This window comes from Ranitomeya imitator, chromosome 2, assembly GCF_032444005.1.
Source record: "Ranitomeya imitator isolate aRanImi1 chromosome 2, aRanImi1.pri, whole genome shotgun sequence".
Classification (NCBI taxonomy): domain Eukaryota; kingdom Metazoa; phylum Chordata; class Amphibia; order Anura; family Dendrobatidae; genus Ranitomeya; species Ranitomeya imitator.
The window spans coordinates 812,549,701-812,570,590 of record NC_091283.1 but is presented as its reverse complement, the minus strand read 5'-3'; the positions used below and the strand labels follow the sequence as shown (position 1 = coordinate 812,570,590).

General features: G+C 44.6%; 1 protein-coding gene across 1 annotated transcript in view; it reads left to right on the top strand.

Annotated features, from left to right (window-relative positions):
* CPXM2 (carboxypeptidase X, M14 family member 2) overlaps nt 1-20,890 on the top strand; it is a 110,411-nt gene that overhangs the window by 46,550 nt on the left and 42,971 nt on the right. Inside the window, exon 6 of the mRNA XM_069753873.1 lies at nt 20,380-20,464. Coding sequence (XP_069609974.1) covers nt 20,380-20,464 — 85 coding nt within the window. The remainder of the gene's footprint in view (nt 1-20,379; nt 20,465-20,890) is intronic.

Below are 20,890 nucleotides of genomic sequence, written 5' to 3'. Positions count from 1 at the left end.
TGACGGATACATTTACTATTTTGAAAATATATTTTGCGGCGTGGCGCGTTGCAAAATCTACAATGATCTGCAGTAAACATTGGACTTCTCGCAGCTCTTGTGAAGGAAGGTCTTCACCGCAATCTATGAGAAGTTGTTCTAGAATGTCAGACCGTTCATGTAACAATCTATGGCTGCAATTTGCTCCTAGATATATTGCCTGGTACGTCACATAGCTTCTCTATCTGGAGGTATTAAGCTGATGCTGCTAAACTGTGAAATATTAGAAGTTACTTGATCTAATCCAAATACATCGAAAAACAAGTCAGTGTTGAATTATGAAGAAGTTCTAAAAATCTTAGGCATAGGACAGGTCATGATGACCTTTGTGTTATGGGCTTTCGATGTAGCAGATTACTACAGTCAATCATCTGCTGTAGGCGGCATTATGAATTGATTGTTCTTATCTATTGGAATATAATTTAAAATATTCCTTTTGGATTGTTCGTATCTCTTAGCCACCTTGGTTGCATGTGATAAAGAATCTGGCCAACAGGGTGGCTAATAATTGATATTTTGATATGACGAAGCACTGAAGACATGTCATTTTGAGTCAGTCATGTCAATAAGCTGGGAGTACTGGTGAAGGAAAGCTGCTTGTCTAGGCGTTACAGAACAATTTCGGGCTAGTTTTCACTTTGCAGAGACTTTAGTTGTGTACCTTATTTCAAACTTTGTTCCTATCGCTGGAGCAACACAGCAGATCCATGTGTAAAGCACAGCGAGGCACAAGAAATGTAACAGGCTGCACACTGAGCAGCATTAGCATCTCTGGGGCAGACTCTCACCACTGCATAGAAGAGTATAGGGGATCCATGAGCAACAGCATTACATAGTCTACAAATAAGGGGAAGCAACCTGTAAGCAATTCAGTGTCTAAAGCAGAATAAAACAGGGCTAAGGTTGTAACCCAGTGCACTTCAGAAATATTGCTATGGAAGACCCAGGCAGATTGTGTCTGATACTTTATTACTCATGATCCCTTAGTGCTCGAGGACCTTACTCCTGTATTACAAAAACTATTATGTTATATACACGTGGCACGCTTGCAGCCAAAAGTAGCTGGGATCTTCAAAAGATAGAGGTGTAGCTGCTACGAGCATCTGTTAAGGCACACACCAATTTAGCTGCTATTGATTCAACTGATGAAGTGTATTCTCTAATCCATTTGTCAAGGTGAGCATTGTAACAAGGTGGCACGGGGTGGTAGTCATGACCGAGTCTCTCAAAGCAACAGTCCAGAAGCACCCCGGCCCCTTGCACAGAAAATATCAGTTCTAATCCCAGCCCTGGGTCACAGTGGGTTACCTCAGACTTCTGCTGTTTTCCACAATGGGACTACATCCTCCGGATGAACCAAGCTTCACACTGTATAGGGCCCAACAGTGGCAACTTGTATTTTAATAATAAAGGTGTAGAAATGAACAAGAGATGAATGATTCCTATTCTGTCCCTAGACACAGCAACGGCTGCAGCAGCAAAGTCCATGACTCTCAGCAAGCTCTCTGGAGCCAAAGTCTCTGGTGGGGCACCAACACAGACATTGTGCCATGTTCCACTGCCTGGCAGTCCTTGGCAGTTTGAAGTCCACAGCCGGGGATTACTTCTGACCCAGATGGATATCTACATATACCCCAAACGGGGGTTCTCGCTGTTTGAAACGGGAACACACTTATGTCCCAGACAGGGGTCTCTTCTGTCCCAGACGGGGACACATATGCCCGAGACGGGGGCTCCTTCTGTCCCAAGCGGAGACACACCTATGCCCCAGACACCCTGCTTGGGCTCTGACCAGGAAGAATGAGCTTCCTGCTCCCTTGAGGCTGCAACTCCAGCCCCCTAAATTCACCCCTTCTGTCCCTGCCTCTAGCATGTGCATAACAAACACAGCACAACAAACATACATGGCAGACACACCACATTTGACAGTGTATAACAAGCCTTATAACAATGCCTTATAACAACATAAGGCATAAGTGGTACATAGCATTATTAAACAACAGCGAAACATTAACATGTTATCATCCAGGTCGACCATCCGTGTACCGCATAAAGTGCACGAGACCAGCATGAAGGAGAAAGGGAACACCGAGGATATCTGCCACCTCCTTACAGCATTATGGAAGGCGATTTAGCAGCAGGGCAAGACAGGATGTGGATCAGTGAGTATCAGGGCATCGGCATATGCAGGATGGGAGGCAGACAAGTATAGTAGGAAACAGCGACAGATAGAGTTCGAAAAAATGTGAGAATATAGACAAGAATTGTATATTTTTGATTGATCCAGGACTTGAAGCCTTGAAGCAGACAAATGGTTAATGGCAGAACTATATGCAGTAGCAGACAGATAGTCAGTGACTGAGACCTGATGCAATTGCTTAACCACAGACAGCAGCACTGAACATGCAAGCAAGATACTTGTTTATAGAGGCAATAACACACAGATGCAGCAGACTTCTAGTGTGAAAAGCACCAGAAGTAGATGACAATAATTCATTATGCTTACAGCAGAGAAATGGTTAACTGCAGCAATGTTAAAAAGCCAAACTAGATAACTGATTGCAGAGATGATAACACATTGCTGCAGCAGAGTTCTAGTGTGAAAAGCACCAAAATTAGCATGGAAGAATCAGTTAGGCTTACAGCAGACAAACGGTTAACCTCAGCAATAATAAATAGGCAAACTAGATACTTAATTGCAAACATGAAAACACTCCATTTAAGAAGAGTAGAAGTGTGAAGAGCACCTACTAACAGTGGAGAAGAATTAGTTATACTTACAACATAGTAAGCAGACAAATGGTTAACCTAGGTTTGAACTCTGAGGTAAATGCAGATAGTTAATAAATAAGCAGGACTTTGTTGAAGAGAAGATTAGCAAGCCTAGTAACGTGGATGGTGAGGCAAACTCATAAAGTACAAGTAGCAACTGAATGCCAATCCGACTTAATATTCCGACAGCACACAGTTCTCAGAGCTGGACGTAAAAGGTCATGGGTGAGGATGTCAAAGATAGATATTGGGTCACGGCAGAGACCAGGCGCAGACATGCACAGGTAGGCAGAGTACCTTTGTTTCTATGTATTACACAATATATCTGTGTGAAGTGGAGTTATATTCAGAGTCTAATGACTGTAATCCAGCCTGGAATACTGCAGTATAGAGCTAAGCAGGACCTAGAATAATAAGCCCCGATATAGGGCATATGTCAGAAGAGTGTGATGTTATTCTTTATACCTATTATGCTCTATTTATCCAGCATAATATTGTGCAATATCGCTCATAACATGAATGAAGAAAACAAATGAGCAGAGATTAGCATACGTTGCTGATTAAAAGCAGAATGCATCTGTTCCCCGAGCCGCTCTGTTTTTTTTTCAGTTTTGCACCTTGTCATTCCTTTCACACCTCGGTGTATTTTTTTCAGTAGATAACACTTTATATATCTCTTAAGATTTAACACAATGAGCAGATTGACTGCTAGAAATGAGATTAAATTTGGATTTAGCTCTAAGAAGATTTCAAAACATTTTAGAGATGCAAATCATCAATATACAAGTTCCTATATTCATGATAAAAGAGTTTTCCTGGTACTGCATTGCTGTGCTGTGATGTCCTGTCATCGACAGCGACATCTATGATATGGAAAAAAATATTTTTACATGTTAGTGATTGCTTTTAGTTAATAAAATTATATGAAGTTTAAGGCTGCAATCCTGATTCCTTCACTTTTATTCAGACCCCCCTTTCCCTGATATACAGTTTTTCAGCTTGATTTAAGTTCCAGATATTTTTCTTGTGGGAGTATCTCTCCCAGTAATACAGGCTGCATGTGAGTGTGAAGTCTGTGTGAGTCTTGCTTTCAAGTATGAGCACAGCTTCTATCCTGCACCTATTTGCTCTCCATGTGACATCTTCCTTGTCTACAGCCTGTTTTCTCTGCGTTCCGTGAGATAGTGTCTCCTCTCTCCATGCATATCTGTCTACAACAATCTTTTTCCTGTTTTTTTCTAACACTGGGGAAGGGAAGGGGGAGCAGAGAATTATCAGGAGATGAGTGAATATATTTGAGTGGAATTGAGCTCTATTCAAATTTTGCAAAAAGCTGCATTTGCAAAAATGTGGATTTTTTGCAATTCGCTTTCATGCAGCTTAATGATGCTCATAAAGTGGAAACATTTGGGGAACATGATGGCCTCTAAGCTTCTTGAACATTAGCTGCCTTGTCATCCCACTTCTTTTTCCATCACCCCATTACTATGATGGGTCCTCCACCTGTGGACAGATAAGGCATGTGAGAAGAAGCTGCTCACTGAGATGAGTGCTTCTCTGCTGTGATGCTAGTCACTACTCATGGACAAGCTGAGAGGCTGGGTAATCAAAAGGTCCAATGTCAGAAGCCAGGAGGGTACATTATAGACAAAGGGGTGAGACAAAAGAATAGTAAGGTCACAGTCCAGGGGTCGAAAGGCAAGAGGGTATATCATAGACAAAGGGGTGATACAAAAGAATAGTCAGGTCACAGCCCGGGGTCAAAAGCCAAGATGGTATGTCATAGACAAAGAGCACAGTGAAACAAGGCAAATATACATCAGTGAGCAAGAAGCTACAATTGGCACTTGAGAGCTGGCTAAATAGCCAGGTAATAATCCGAACAGGAGAAACCTGGATGAAGCTCAGGCAACACCCTACTCCGACAACTCAGCATGCCGCTGCTCTAAATTGGACGGCAGACAGTAATTCACTGCGTCTAGACACACTAAAAGGTGGAATTGTGACACCCGGGTTGCAATTCCGCATTGATCCCACTGCACAAACCTTCCTCCTCTTTTCTATTAATGCAAATGAAGGGAGTAAGCGATGACACCTGTTCCGCTCCAGTGCTGCCTCCACTTATCCCTGCAGTCTGAGGTGTGAGGAATTAACAAATGTATGCTTGCATGTACAGTGCTGATATGCTGATCTGCTTGTGCTGCCAGCTTGATCATGATGCACCATGCAATAGGGCACACTAACCCTCTGGACCCAGTCACTGTCTTACCCCCTGTGACCCTGATCATTACAGCATATTTGGAAGTAATTTTTTTACTACTTTATGCTTGGAAAATGTAGATATTTTTCCTTAATATCTCTCTGAAAACACAGAATTTTGCAAAACCCCCAAAAATTAAAAATCGCTACTCGAGCTACTTGTTATGTTTCTATTGATAGCAATAGCACAACGATTTTTGGTGGTGAGATAAAGAGTGTAGTGGTATCCCGTGCCGCAGTCTACAGCTGGAGAAGACGACTATCATATTTACAAAGCGTCTAGTCACACGGGGACTCTAGTGTCCTCTGACGCTCATGCATCATATACCACACCTGGAAACCCTTCAGCATTGCTCAGGTTCTTACGTGCCATAAGTGAAAGAGTCTGAAGTGTTGCCAGATATGATAAGCAAATACTGATTTCTCGCTTCAGGAACAATTTTATGTTACTTTACTAACTATTTTACATACTTTATTTGGAAAACGCTCATTCAAGTTTTGACTGTGTTTGGAAGATAAATTAAAGAGTGACGATAAAGGACATACTGATAAGAGGCGGACATGGCGCTACTATAATGCCCTTGGGGTGAGTGTTTCCAGTCTTGGTTGGTCCAATTTTGACCTTTGCAGTGGGGCATCCTCTAACAGAGTGTCTTTGGTGTGCTACTTTGAAGAACCTAGAATATAAGACATATTTTCAGTTGTTTTACACGTTTTTGTTAAGTACAGTTAGGGCCAGAAATATTTGGACAGTGACACAATTTTCGCGAGTTGGGCTCTGCATGCCACCACATTGGATTTGAAATGAAGCCTCTACAACAGAATTCTAGTGCAGATTGTAACGTTTAATTTGAAGGGTTGAACAAAAATATCTGATAGAAAATGTAGGAATTGTACACATTTCTTTACAAACACTCCACATTTTAGGAGGTCAAAAGTAATTGGACAAATAAACATAACCCAAACAAAATATTTTTATATTCAATATTTTTTTGCAAATCCTTTGGAGGCAATCACTGCCTTAAGTCTGGAACCCATGGACATCACCAAACGCTGGGTTTCCTCCTTCTTAATGCTTTGCCAGGCCTTTACAGCCGCAGCCTTCAGGTCTTGCTTGTTTGTGGGTCTTTCCGTCTTAAGTCTGGATTTGAGCAAGTGAAATGGATGCTCAATTGGGTTTAGATCTGGAGATTGACTTGGCCATTGCAGAATGTTCCACTTTTTGGCACTCATGAACTCCTGAGTAGCTTTGGATGTATGCTTGGGGTCATTGTCCATCTGTACTATGAAGCGCCGTCCAATCAACTTTGCAGCATTTGGCTGAATCTGGGCTGAAAGTATATCCCGGTACACTTCAGAATTCATCCGGCTACTCTTGTCTGCTCTTATGTCATCAATAAACACAAGTGACCCAGTGCCATTGAAAGCCATGCATGCCCATGCCATCACGTTGCCTCCACCATGTTTTACAGAGGATGTGGTGTGCCTTGGATCATGTGCCGTTCCCTTTCTTCTCCAAACTTTTTTCTTCCCATCATTCTGGTACAGGTTGATCTTTGTCTCATCTGTCCATAGAATACTTTTCCAGAACTGAGCTGGCTTCTTGAGGTGTTTTTCTGCAAATTTAACTCTGGCCTGTCTATTTTTGGTATTGATGAATGGTTTGCATCTAGATGTGAACCCTTTGTATTTACTGTCATGGAGTCTTCTCTTTACTGTTGACTTAGAGACAGATACACCTACTTCACTGAGAGTGTTCTGGACTTCAGTTGATGTTGTGAACGGGTTCTTCTTCACCAAATTAAGTATGCGGCGATCATCCACCACTGTTGTCATCCGTGGACGCCCAGGTCTTTTTGAGTTCCCAAGCTCACCAGTCAATTCCTTTTTTCTCAGAATGTACCCAACTGTTGATTTTGCTACTCCAAGCATGTCTGCTATCTCTCTGATGGATTTTTTCTTTTTTTTCAGCCTCAGGATGTTCTGCTTCACCTCAATTGAGAGTTCCTTTGACCGCATGTTGTCTGCTCACAGCAACAGCTTCCAAATGCAAAACCACACACCTGGAATCCACCCCTGACCTTTTAACTACTTCATTGATTACAGGTTAACGAGGGAGACGCCTTCAGAGTTAATTGCAGCCCTTAGAGTCCATTGTCCAATTACTTTTGGTCCCTTGAAAAAGAGGACGCTATGCATTACAGAGCTATGATTCCTAAACCCTTTCTCCGATTTGGATGTGGAAACTATCATATTGCAGCTGGGAGTGTGCACTTTCAGCCCATATTATATATATAATTGTATTTCTGAACATGTTTTTGTAAACAGCTAAAATAACAAAACTTGTGTCACTGTCCAAATATTTCTGGCCCTAACTGTATATAATTCCACATGTGTTAATTCATAGTTTTGATGCCTTCAGTGTGAATGTACAATTTTGATAGTCATGAAAATACAGAAAAATCTTTAAATGAGAAGGTGTGTCCAAACTTTTGGTCTGTACTATATATATACTCACCTTCTGGCAGCCGCCGGATCCAGCCCAGGAGTTAGCGACGCTCCCGGCAGCTCCCGTTCCCAGTGATGCTTTGCGACAATGACCTGTGATGACGTAGGGTCTCGCGTGATTCTACGTCATCTGGAGTCATTTTGCAAGGCATTACTGGGAACGGGAGCTGCCGGGAGCATTTCGAGGAGCGGGAAGGCTGCAGGGGACGCTGGAAGGTGAGAATAGCACGATCTCCTCATTCCTCCTGTACCAGTTATGACTTGTATTGTTTAAGATTATTGTACTTGTTTTTATTATGTATACCCCTCCTCACATGTAAAGCACCATGGAATAAATGGCGCTATAACAATAAATAATAATAATAATAATTTTTAATTTTTTTAAATTATTTTTAACATTATATATTTTAACTATTGATGCTGCATAGGCAGCATCAATAGTAAAAAGTTGGTCACACTTGTCAAAATGGGCCCCCCGTCTTGCTAGGGCCCCGGCACTTGACCGGGTGTGCTGGGTGCTGATGCCGACCCTGCATGCAGCCGCGGGGACTTGAACATATTTTTCGAGCACACTGAAAACACTTGGTTAGCACTCGAGCATGCATGGGTAACACCTTATCTGAGCACGTTCACTCATCACTATGACTGACCCCTGTATTGCATAGATAGGGAGACTTATTAATGCTGGTGTACAATCGGTACCACCATTTATTGAGTGCCAAGCTCCTTGTTGAAGACTGTACCATGGGCTAAAAACAATACCAGGTCAAATTGTTGATGAGATATTAACCAATTTGTGGACTGCAATTCTGAAGCAACGGATCCTTTTAAAGACCTTTTATGCAAATTGTCTCTTCAGAGAGGAAGAGGACTAGAACTCTAGTGCCACCTATTGGAAGTAGCAATCCTAACAGTCAATGTCGACCCTTTAACGAGCCTTGTCACATAACTTAGGATAATAGCCAAACCAGAATCTCAATTTGCAGACACTGTGTTTCGGGTTACTGCCCCTCATCAGTGCAAAGCGGAGATCTGGTTTGGCTGATTGAGAGGCGTCTGACCGGGATCCAAGAAGTATCGTTTCTCCTTGCGGAGAGTGACATGATAAGCATGACGAGGTGAGGAGACTTAAAGCCGCAATTCTCCTCTGGGAAATATGCAAATTGTCTCTTCAGAGAGGAAGAGGACTAGAACTCTAGTGCCACCTATTGGAAGTAGCAACCCTAACAGTCAATGTCGACCCTCTAACAAGCCTTGTCACATGACTTAGGATAAAAGCCAAACCAGAATCTCAATTTGCAGACACTGTGTTTCGGGGCACTGCCCCTCGTCAGTGCAAAGCGGAGATCTGGTTTGGCTGATTGAGAGGCGTCTGACCGGGATCCAAGAAGTATCGTTTCTCCTTGCGGAGAGTGACATGATAAGCATGTCGAGGTGAGGAGACTTAAAGCCGCAATGCTCCTCTGGGAAATATGCAAATTATCTCTTGCATATTTCCCAGAGGAGCATTGCGACTTTAAGTCTTCTCACCTCGACATGCTTATCATGTCACTCTCCGCAAGGAGAAACGATACTTCAAAGACCTTTTATAAAATTTGTTTAGTATTGGGATGTAAAGTTCGTGACTAATAAGATAACAATTGGTTGCAGCAGTCAAATGAATGACATACGGCATGTGTACTATTTTTTTAATGTATTTATAGCAGGAAACTGGTATATGAAAAATTGGTAAATCTGCTCACTGCATTCAGCCACGGCCTTAGCCAAAGCATTGCAATGCACCCAACTGGGTAAAATGTAATTTCGTCATACTGTGAAGCTTAATGGTCGTGGACTGGTAATATTAACTACAGCACCAAGCAATATCATTGATACAATATGCCAAAATGACAAATGGTGAAATTAAAAACATAAATATTCTGGATATCTATGGAGAGGGTTTCCGATAAGGACCAGCTTTTAATCTTCAGTTAGTTGTGTCAAAGTACTTACGCAACGGTTTTTGTATCGATAAATAAACGAGATATATTAAAGAAGAGTTTTTTTTCTTATCAAGCTCATTGTACATACATTTCTCCATTTATCACTGTTGGTTTTGGTTTTTCAGTCACTAAAGGTCACACACAAATGACATCGACCTTTGACAGGATTTGGGCTACCAAAAAAAGTACTACACTACTAGTAGCACGGGGTCTGTTGGACTCCAAGCACCTTGCTGTGGCAATTATAGTCGACGCCGTGTCTTACGATGCACTAAGGAGGGATGGTTGGCCCAGCTAGGAAACTACCAAAATTAACGGTTACCTACCTTCCATATTTGCGGAAATATAATCACATCGACCTTTGACAAGACTTGGGCTACCAAAAAAGTACTACACTACTAGTGGCGCGGGGTCCGTTGGACTCCAAGCACCTTGCTGTGGCATGTATAGTAGACACCGTGTCTCGCAATGCCCTAAGGGGGGGGGGGGGGGGGGCACCGATCTAGGAAGATACTTAAACGGATGGTTACCTATCTTCCATACTTGTGGAAATACAGTATAATGACATCGACCTTGCAACTTATTGAAAGTTAAATAGATGATTAGTCTCTGGTCACATGGACCTTATTGACATTTCAGGCCTTTACACATTACATCGTTCTGTTAACTTTCGGAAGAAAAAGCGCATCATAACTCACACAACGGAACCAAATGGGCCCCATAATAATCATGTGGCTCCCCTTACTTCCGTTTGCGCCAGTTATGCAATGGATGCTTTTTTTCACTTAGGGTATGTGCACACATATTCTGGAGGACTGCAGATTTTTCCGCAGCAGATTTGGACAAACCGCAGTGCAAAACTGCTGCGTTTTTTCCTGCGGATTTATCGCGGTTTCTACTGCGGATTCCACTGCGGCTTCAGGCAGGTACAGACTGGGACTAAAATTCAGCCCTGGCATTTGCAATCACACAGGCCCATATTGTCCCATTTCCAAGCAACAGATGGGGTTATATTATTAACATTATCGTGGATGGAGGAAAGCAAGATTTACTACAAGACCAATATTTCTAATGATACCTGTGACCTGCTGGGGTAAGTGACGGAGTCAGCGACTTTGTGCTCCATCACAACTCTTAACAGTATGGGAGTCTTGAGAACACTGATTCTGCTAACAATGTAGCAGACAAGGCAGCCCATGACCAGACAGGCCCTTCTGGCATTTGCCAGAATTGCCCAATGGCCAGTCCAGCCCTGGCTTCAGGGTATGTGCACACACTGCGGATTTTGCTGCGGATCCGCAGCGTTTCCGCGGCTGCGGATCCGCAGCGGTGTCCCATGAGTTTACAGTACCATGTTAATGTGATGCCCAGGAGACCGGGGTACCCAGCACCGGACCAATGGGGTCTGTCTCTTGAGGGGGATGTCACGGGTGGCTTGACCCGGTGCTGTGGTCTCAGGCAATGCACAGTGTAAGGGGTATCGTGAGGAACAGGCACTTACTTGATCAGCAGCAGGTTCTCCCAGCGGTGACGATCCTGATCCTGGATAGATGGCTATTGTCCAAATGAAAGACTGAGGCACTGAAACGTTTAACCAGTTTACTTCAACATGAAGGGATTTACAACCAGTCCTGTCACCGGAGTCTGTATGGGAACTCTGAGTTACTTTGACCCTGCCGGGGTCTTCGCCTCTTATTGTACGCAGTTTCTATGTGGCCCTGCTGCTGTATGTGAACTGGCTGCCGGCCCAATCTGTCCCCTCCAGGTCCTGGTTCGACGGGCAACCCGAGTCCTTTTATCAGCTTACCCCCTCCGGGAGTACCGCTGAACTCTGTGTCTGTTGCTGCGTCCGGCCCTAGTGAAGCTGATATCACCTCACGTTTTCCGGTTGCTGTATTATATATAATGAATACAGCCACGGATCCGGTATCCGTCTTTGCGCCTGTTCTGGGTAGTGGTTAATGCTACCCGGTTCTCACAATGTCCTTTTTCTCTGTCCCTCTTCTCCTCAGGCCGGTGATTTGGGCCTGGAAACCGTCATAGGGCTGTTAGAAATTCAGCTGTATGACCTCTCACTTTCAGCTCCTTAGCCCAACTGCCATTTCTCCTCTCAGACCAGAATGGATCAAGGGGAGTCTCTGGAGCTCCCCCTTCTGGCCGGAGGTGGTAGTGCAGTCTTGCTATTTTAGTATTTGTATTTACTGTCAGTAACTATTTTTGTGGCAAATACCCCTAGGGGTGCCACATTCCCCCTTAGTTAAGAACAGTACTCCGGGACTGTGGGACGATAACATTTTGAAATAACAATTAATATGTACAGAGTCTTAAAAATGAAAAGTTACAAAAACCACTCAAGGAAACAAAAATAGAGTTCTGTAAAAAGTCACTTCAAATAGCGTCCATTAATACAGTTCTACCCTTGAAGGTACTCAATATAAAGTCTAAAGAAAGTTCAAAAAGAGCAAAAAGCAAAGTTCAAAAAGCAGTCTTTCCGGAGCTTTGATTTAGTGCCTCCGGGCTGATAACAAGTTCAAGAATATGCAATAAGTTCATACAGACAAGTCTCTGTAGGCACTGGGCTTAAACGTTGCAGACTGATAGCAATGACTATACTACATTTTCTGTTTAACTATATACGGCATAACATATATACAATTCACATTATGAGCTTTATAGTTGGTAATCTGCATACCTGGCCGGTAATTGACCCTGGGTACTACGCTGTGATCTACGTAATAACGGTATCTCTTCATGTGGTGTACTACTGTCTACTGCGGATGTAGTATCTGCCCGCTCTGCTAAAGATAATTCCATAACTATGGAGTTGGCAAGTTCACCGTGAATGGGATTACTCTTTTCAGGAATCTGTTCTTCCTGGCCTGGAACCTCCTGTAGTACGGGGTCAGCCTCTTCCTGTCTTGGGACTTTTGGTATTGGGTTCGGTGTTGGATAAAAGGCCACCATGGGAACCACTACTGCACCATGGTATGTTAGTAGGGTTTTGGGAAAGTCTCCTATACAGGTGTGATACACTTCCTCTTCTTTTTCCTTCACTGGTTGAACCTGTATGGGTTGAATAACTTCTGGTTCTGGCTGGACAACGTCTGGCTCTTTCAATGCTTCCGGGCATAATTTAAGATTGTCTCTTGACACTAGTACAGATGTTAAGCCTCCGTTTTTGCTAATGAGACACATTTTAGGATTATCCACTCTTGTTGGTAAAACTGTGTAGGGTACGGCTTCCCACTGATTGTCCAGTTTATTGGTTCGACGATTTCTCTTGAGCACTTGGTCACCCGGTCTTAATGGGGTCGCTAGAGCATTCTGGTTGAAAGTTCGCTCTTGTCTTTCTCTAGTTTGCTGAAGGCTTCTTTCCACACTCTCTTGCACTTGGCGATACTGCTTTTGCCGTATGATATCCCAATTGGAGTCTTGAACTTCTGCGTCTGGTTTCAGAATTCCCATTTCTAGATCGATTGGTAATTGGCCGGGTCTTGCACGCATAAGATAAGCTGGGGTGCAGTTGGTGGAGCTCACCGGGACATGATTATACAGATCCACCAAGTCAGGCAATTTCTCTGGCCATTGATTCCTTTCTGTCTCTGGTAAAGTCTTTAATAGGTCTACTACAATATGGTTCATCTTCTCGCATAAGCCGTTTGTTTGTGGATGATAGGCCGTCGTCCTGATCTTTTTGCAACCATACATATTACAGAATTCTCTGAAGATCTCTGATTCAAAGACTGTACCTTGGTCGGTGAGAACCTGTTCCGGATAGCCATGGGGTCTACAAAAGAACGTTTGGAACGCTTTGGCTGCTGTTTTTGCTGTCAGATCTTTTACGGGTACTACTACCAAGAAGCGTGAATAATGGTCCACGATGGTCAAGGCATAGACATAGCCGGACCGGCTTGGTATTAACTTCACGTGGTCTATGGCTACAAGTTCAAGTGGTTGTTTGGTGATTATGGGCTGCAGTGGTGCTCTTTGGTTCTTTTAATCGTTTCTTCTGAGGTTGCACGGGCCACAATTTCTACACCACTGTTCGATTGATTTTCTCATCCCGACCCAATAAAATCTTTCTCTTAGAAGTACTTCTAACTTTTTCCAACCAAAGTGACCAGCACCATTATGGTAAGCTTCGAGGACCATCTTGACGTCTTGTTTAGGCACGATAATCTGCCAAACCAATTCATGTGTTTTCGGATTGGTGTACCTTCTATAGAGCTTCCCTTGATACAGGAACATTTTGCCTCTCTCTTTCCATGATGCATCTCTTCTGGGGCATCCTCATCGGGATATGCACTTTGCTCAGTTAACAGTTCCTTCACCAACTTCACAGCCGGATTGCTGTCTTGGGTGTCAGCCCATCTATGGTGTGCTAACGGATTAAAATTCACCTCTTGTTGTTTCTGATAGGTACTTGACTGATGATGTTTCGCCTTGGGATGATGGAAGGCTGGTAGTTCAATTTCTTCAAGCTCCCCCGTTTCTTCTTCTACATCTCTCAAGTGTGGCATCCGGGATAGGGCATCGGCATTTCCATTCTTGCGACCTGCTCGATACTTGATCTTGAAGTTGTAATTAGATAACCGGGCTATCCATCGCTGTTCTAACACACCTCATTTGGCTGTGTCCAGGTGGGTCAACGGATTGTTGTCAGTATAGACAATAAATTCTGCAGCGGCCAGATAGTGTTTGAAACGTTCAGTCACAGCCCAAACTACTGCCAGTAGTTCCAATTTGAAGGAGCTATAATTTTCTGGATTTCTTTCAGTAGGCCGGAGCTTTCTACTTGCAAAGGCGATGACTTTCTCCCGACCTTCTTGCTTTTGTGACAGCACCGCTCCTAGTCCCACATTGCTGGCATCGGTGTAGAGGATGAAAGGCTGATGGTAATCTGGGTATGCCAGAACCTCCTCTCCGGTTAGTGCCTTCTTTAGTTGTTCAAAGGAGTCTTCCCTTTCGTCGTTCCACTGGAAAGGAGGGTTTCGGTTTGTAGGTTTCTTCGTCTGCCCTACCAAGGCGTCTTGCAATAGTGCTGCCAACTTGGTAAATCCTTTTATAAATCTGCGATAGTAACCCACCAATCCCAGGAATTGCCTCACTTCTTTTGCGCTGGTAGGTCTCGGCCAATCCCTTATGGCGGTTATTTTCTCGGGATCCGGTGCTACTCCCTCCGAACTCACAATGTGTCCCAGGTACTGTACCTTTGGCTTGAGAAGGTGACATTTGGATGGCTTGATTTTCATGCCATACCTGGATAAGGCTTCGAACACTTCTGCCAGGTCTTTTAAGTGTTGTTCGTAAGTCTTTGAGTAGATGATCACATCATCTAGGTACAGGAGGACGGTCTCGAAGTTCTTGTGTCCGAGGCAGCATTCCATCAGCCGCTGGAAGGTACCGGATGCATTGCAGAGTCCGAACGGCATGCGATTAAATTCACTTAGACCCATTGGTGTGGTGAATGCCGTCTTTTCCTTATCTCTCTCAGCCACAGGGACTTGCCAATACCCGCTTGTTAAGTCTAAGGTGGAAAAATAATTAGCAGATTTCAAAGCGGTCAAGGACTCTTCTATCCTAGGCAAGGGGTAGGCGTCTTTATGGGTGATGTTATTAATCTGCCGGTAGTCTACGCACATTCTCATGGTTCCGTCTTTTTTTTGACAATCACTAGAGGGGCCACCCAGGGGCTACAGCTGTCTCTTATTACCCCGGCCTGTTTCATCTCCCTCAGCATATCTTTTGCACATTGATAGTGAGCGGGCGGTATGGGTCTATATCTTTCTTTTATTGGGGGATGGTCACCGGTGGGGATTGTGTGTTCTACCCCTTCTATCCGTCCGAAGTCCAATGGGTGTTTACTGAAGACTTGTTCATATTCCGTCACTAGCCTATACACCCCTTGTTTTTGATGGGTAGGTGTTGAATTTATGCCCACGTGTAGCTGTTGGCACCAATCCTCCATTTCTCCATCTGAGCCATTGCCTTCCACCTGACAGGTTGGTTCTAAGGGCTCAATGGTTGTGATGGCATTGTTGTCAACAGTATATAGCTTTGCCATTGTAGCATACCTTGGCAAAGTGACCTCTTCCTCTCCACAGTTCAAAAGTCGTACCGGCACCCGTCCTCGGTGTACCTCGACTATCCCTCGTGCTGTGAGTATAGTGGGCCTGCTGTCGGTGTACACTGGTTCTGTTAAGGTTTGATAATCTCGTCCCTTAGTACCAATGGCTGCTCTACACCATACCAGCATTTCTGTTTTTGGTGGGATTACAATAGACGTTGGATCACTTACCCTCACACTGCCGATTTCTCCACCTGCAACTTCTACCTGTTGCCTTAACATCAATACTTTTATTTCCCTCCGGAGAACTCTCTGCTGGCAGGATTGGGCAGTTTCAGCAATTTGCTGTAAGACAGAAATGACTTCGGAAAAGCAGTTCTCTAACACATTCATTCCTATCAATACAGTTGGTTCACAGTTCCGCCGGTCAACATCAACAACAATTATACCCTGTTTCTTCAATTCTACTTTACCAATCTTTATGGTCATCTCCCTGAATCCTAGTTTCGGTACCAACTTACCATTACTGGCCCATATATCTAGTTCAACATCAGAGGGCCCTTTATCAATATCTGCATCAGCCCAGTACCTCTTATAAAGGATATACGGTATAGATGAAATCTGGGAACCTGTGTCCAGCAAAGCGTTGAGGGGCATTCCATCCAGCACGATAGGGATAATGGGTCGTCCTCCGATGTACCTGTCGTGCCAGGGTGTTGGGCCTTGAAAGTTCATTCCTGCGAAGCGGCCCGCATTCCCAGGGGATTCCCGTTTAAATCACAATCTCGTGCAAAGTGGCCTGGCTGCTGGCAACGGCGGCAAATGGGCTGTCCATCCGGTTGGTAGCGGTCGCGGGGTCGTCCTCTCCATGTCGGGTATCTCCGGGGGCTCATCCATGGAACATCTTCTCTACGGTTTGCCAACTCCATCTTGGGTCCTCTCATCTCCTGCATGGTTTTAGCCATTGAAGCAACAACATCAGTTAAAGAGTCAAGCTTTTGTTGAAGAGCCCCATTAGTACTGGGCCCCAGGGGCTTAGCAATTGCCCCGGACATAGCTGATGTCACTGGCACTCCCTGTTGTTGAGGAGCCTCTGCCATGGGTTGCGCAGGCTCCTGATCCCGAGGTGCCTCTGCCAGCTGGAGACGTATAGCGCTCTCCTTTAATTGGGCAAATGTCAATTCAGGGTTCTTAAAAACAAGCATGCTCACATGCCCCCGGTGAGAAGGGGTGTAGAGTCCCTCAATAAATTGATCTCTTAGCAGTTTATCCGCTCCGGTGTTAAAAATGGGTTCAGCCAGTGTAAGTGATTTAAGGGCTTCCTGCAGGTTTAAGGCAAAGTCTCTCACGCCCTCATTAACTTTTTGTTTGCAATTAAAGAATCGTACTTTAGCTTTGCTGCTGGCAGTGGTTTCAAATGTAGCTTTTAATCCAGCAAATATGCGTTCAACAGTGCCTTTCAGATCAGCTGCCCATGCTGTGACTTCTCGCTTAGCATGGCCACTTAACTGCATCATCAGGAGACTAACACACTGATCTTCACCCACGGGGAACATGTCAAAATGGGCCAGCATCTTTTCTCTGAAATCGTCAAGGGTATTAGGCTCACCTTCATACATTGGAAGCCATGGGCCACCCGGGGTATATGGCATCAGTACCGGCATGATGGGCGCCACTCCTTACACCGCTGCGCTACCGCACTCTCTATCGACACTCTGTCTTTCAGCTGCATTAGCGTCGCCGGGTGCTGCGGCGTCTCCGTGCTGCGACATACTGTGCCCCCTTAGTTAATCTGGACTCTTCCGGTCCTCCGCTTCCGTCGGGATAGTGTAGATTCGTTCCGCTGTGCAGCAGGATTGGTTTCCCCTTGCTCTGACGTCAGAGCGCTCAGCTTAATGCCGCCCACAATGACACGCCCCCTGCTGCTCCCGCCCGCCGCGCGCTCTGTAATGGCGGATTCTGAAGTTTTTCAGTCAGACTGGGGTTCAGGTGATGGCGTAGCTCAATTAACAGTCTCGTGCCTAACGGTTATGAGGTGATTACCTCAGGGGATGGCGGCCATCTTTACTCCATTATAACCAATGGGGAAAAGTCACTTTCAATAGTTTTCAATGGGGAATGAATTTTTTCTTTAATAAAGTCAATTTTCAAGATTTTTCATCCAAGTTTTCACAGTTTTGGGCTCCAATCACGGCACACAATACCCGGTATACGGGCTGGCTAGATACTGTTCGTGACGCCAATTGTGATGCCCAGGAGACCGGGGTACCCAGCACCGGACCAATGGGGTCTGTCTCTTGAGGGGGATGTCACGGGTGGCTTGACCCGGTGCTGTGGTCTCAGGCAATGCACAGTGTAAGGGGTATCGTGAGGGAACAGGCACTTACTTGATCAGCAGCAGGTTCTCCCAGCGGTGATGATCCCGATCCTGGATAGATGGCTATTGTCCAAATGAAAGACTGAGGCACTGAAACGTTTAACCAGTTTACTTTAACATAAAGGGATTTACAACCAGTCCTGTCACCGGAGTCTGTATGGGAACTCTGAGTTACTTTGACCCTGCCGGGGTCTTCGCCTCTTATTGTACGCAGTTTCTATGTGGCCCTGCTGCTGTATGTGAACTGGCTGCCGGCCCAATCTGTCCCCTCCGGGTCCTGGTTCGACGGGCAACCCGAGTCCTTTTATCAGCTTACCCCCTCCGGGAGTACCGCTGAACTCTGTGTCTGTTGCTGCGTCCGGCCCTAGTGAAGCTGATATCACCTCACGTTTTCCGGTTGCTGTATTATATATAATGAATACAGCCACGGATCCGGTATCCGTCTTTGCGCCTGTTCTGGGTAGTGGTTAATGCTACCCGGTTCTCACAATGTCCTTTTTCTCTGTCCCTCTTCTCCTCAGGCCGGTGATTTGGGCCTGGAAACCGTCATAGGGCTGTTAGAAATTCAGCTGTATGACCTCTCACTTTCAGCTCCTTAGCCCAACTGCCATTTCTCCTCTCAGACCAGAATGGATCAAGGGGAGTCTCTGGAGCTCCCCCTTCTGGCCGGAGGTGGTAGTGCAGTCTTGCTATTTTAGTATTTGTATTTACTGTCAGTAACTATTTTTGTGGCAAATACCCCTAGGGGTGCCACATTAACCTATGGGAAACGAAATCCGCAGTGCACATAATGCAGAAAAAAACGCGTGGAAACGCAGCGGTTTATTTTCCGCAGCATGTCAATTCTGTGTGCGGATTCCGCTGCGGTTTTACACCTGCTCCAATAGAAAACTGCAGGTGTAAAGCCGCAGCAGAATCCGCAGTAGAAACCGCAGCGGTTTAGCACTGTGGTTTTTCCAAATCCGCTGCGGAAAAATCTACAGTCCTCCAGAATACGTGTGCACATACCCTAACACCTGCAGTTTTCTATTGGAGCAGGTGTAAAACCGCAGCGGAATCCCCACAAAGAATTGACATGCTGAGGAAAATAAACCGCTGCGTTTCCGTACTTTTTTTCCGCAGCATGTGCACTGCGGATTTGGTTTCCCATAGGTTAACATGGTACTGTAAACTCATGGGAAACCGCTGCGTATCCGCAGCTGCGGAAACGCTGCGGATCCGCAGCAAAATCCGCAGCGTGTGCACATACCCTAAATGCCTTTTGTTCCAAAAAAACAGAACAGACAAATGGTCTGTAAAAATGCAAATGTGAACGTAGCCCAATGCAAAAAAAAAAAGAAGAAGCAAAACCTTCATTATAATTCGGTATGGTTTATCAGGAATCACTGGGTCTCACAGATTACAAGAGTGGCGGTAACTTCTAAATCCCAGTCTTTGCAAAAATCTGATCCAATTTCATGATAACTAGGCTTCATTATGCTTATGGTGTGTGACAAAATTTGCCACATTTACACAAGTAGCTAATGGTCCAGTGAAATATTCCTGCTTCATGTTAACCCTTCGCCTGCTGTAAGCAGCTCATTATTTAATGATGCTTTCTTTTGAAAGGCTCTGCAGTGTTCTGCGCAGGGATAGTGAGGGGGAGAGCAGGTGTCGCGGGGGAGCGATCTGTCTCTCTCACATTTTCTATTTACAAGGCACCGGCTGTTTCTGTACAACAGACTGGAGATGTGACACACAAATGAGAAAACACACACACATGCCCAATACGGGTCCTGCGCCCTGATCTGCCATGACACAGGAAGTTCTGGTGGAAGAAGAAAGAAAAAAAATCTTCCTGAGATTTCACCTGGAATTTACTTCATTCTGCATTCAGTGGAAACTAAAAAGAGGAATAGAACCGAGACAAGGGTTACATAATTAGATTACAAGAAGTATCAGGGCAAAGGAAATATTATTATATAAAATTACCTTTAATAGCAAATATGGTAAGTGGTGGCACTGAGGCGCTCACGAGACATAATAGAAAGTCATAAAAGATAAAACAGAAATAATCCAGTATAGAGCAGACATAGCGGTCAGGCTGGTTATAAAGTGCAATGTGCCAGCAGCAAAGGATCCATGTTCTGTTCTAGCACAAGGGACCTCTGCTGTCCGGGGCCACCCTAAGCCTCATCGAACTTCTTTGGGAAGAACTTTCGGACCCGCAGTGATTGTAGTAGTCTTCCTCTATCAAAGACAATGAAGGATCCTGCCGCATTTCTAACAATGTTTCCTGTGTGAATTCTTGTATCTAACTCTTCATAGAAGCTTTGTAACCCGTCTTGTGTCTATTGTTTTTTGTCCATGTCTTCTGATGAATTTTCTCACCTTAGGAGTGACTGGGTCACCTCTTATCGAGTCATGGTCAGCAATGACAGTCACAGCTGGGTCTTTGCAAAAAATGAAACTGGAGATCTGGTAAGAGAAGCTTTTTTTATGTTTTAAATAGAGATGAGTGAATCTACCAAACTTCGCTTTGCCAGATTCGCTCAAATTTGGTGGGAAATTGTATTCATGCTGATTTTTTTTTTCCACGCAAATTAAATTGGTGGTAAAAAGTTATTTATTATGCTCCGAGGTCTCTCCATAACCCAGAAGGTAACAAACCGAGAAGTTAAAAATAAAAAAAAAACATTTTGCCTTTCACCTGTCCTATTGCCGTAGCTCCCGGCCAAGACCTACACTGGCTCACTTCCTTCCTCCAGCACCGGTCTTCTCTTCCATCTTCATATTTACTTTTTCCTTGTCTAATGCACGCACCATGATGAGCTTTACCCCACTTGGGTCCTAGTCAGTTCTGGCGTCACCAAAGAGTGAAGACGGAAGAGAAGACCGATCCTGCAG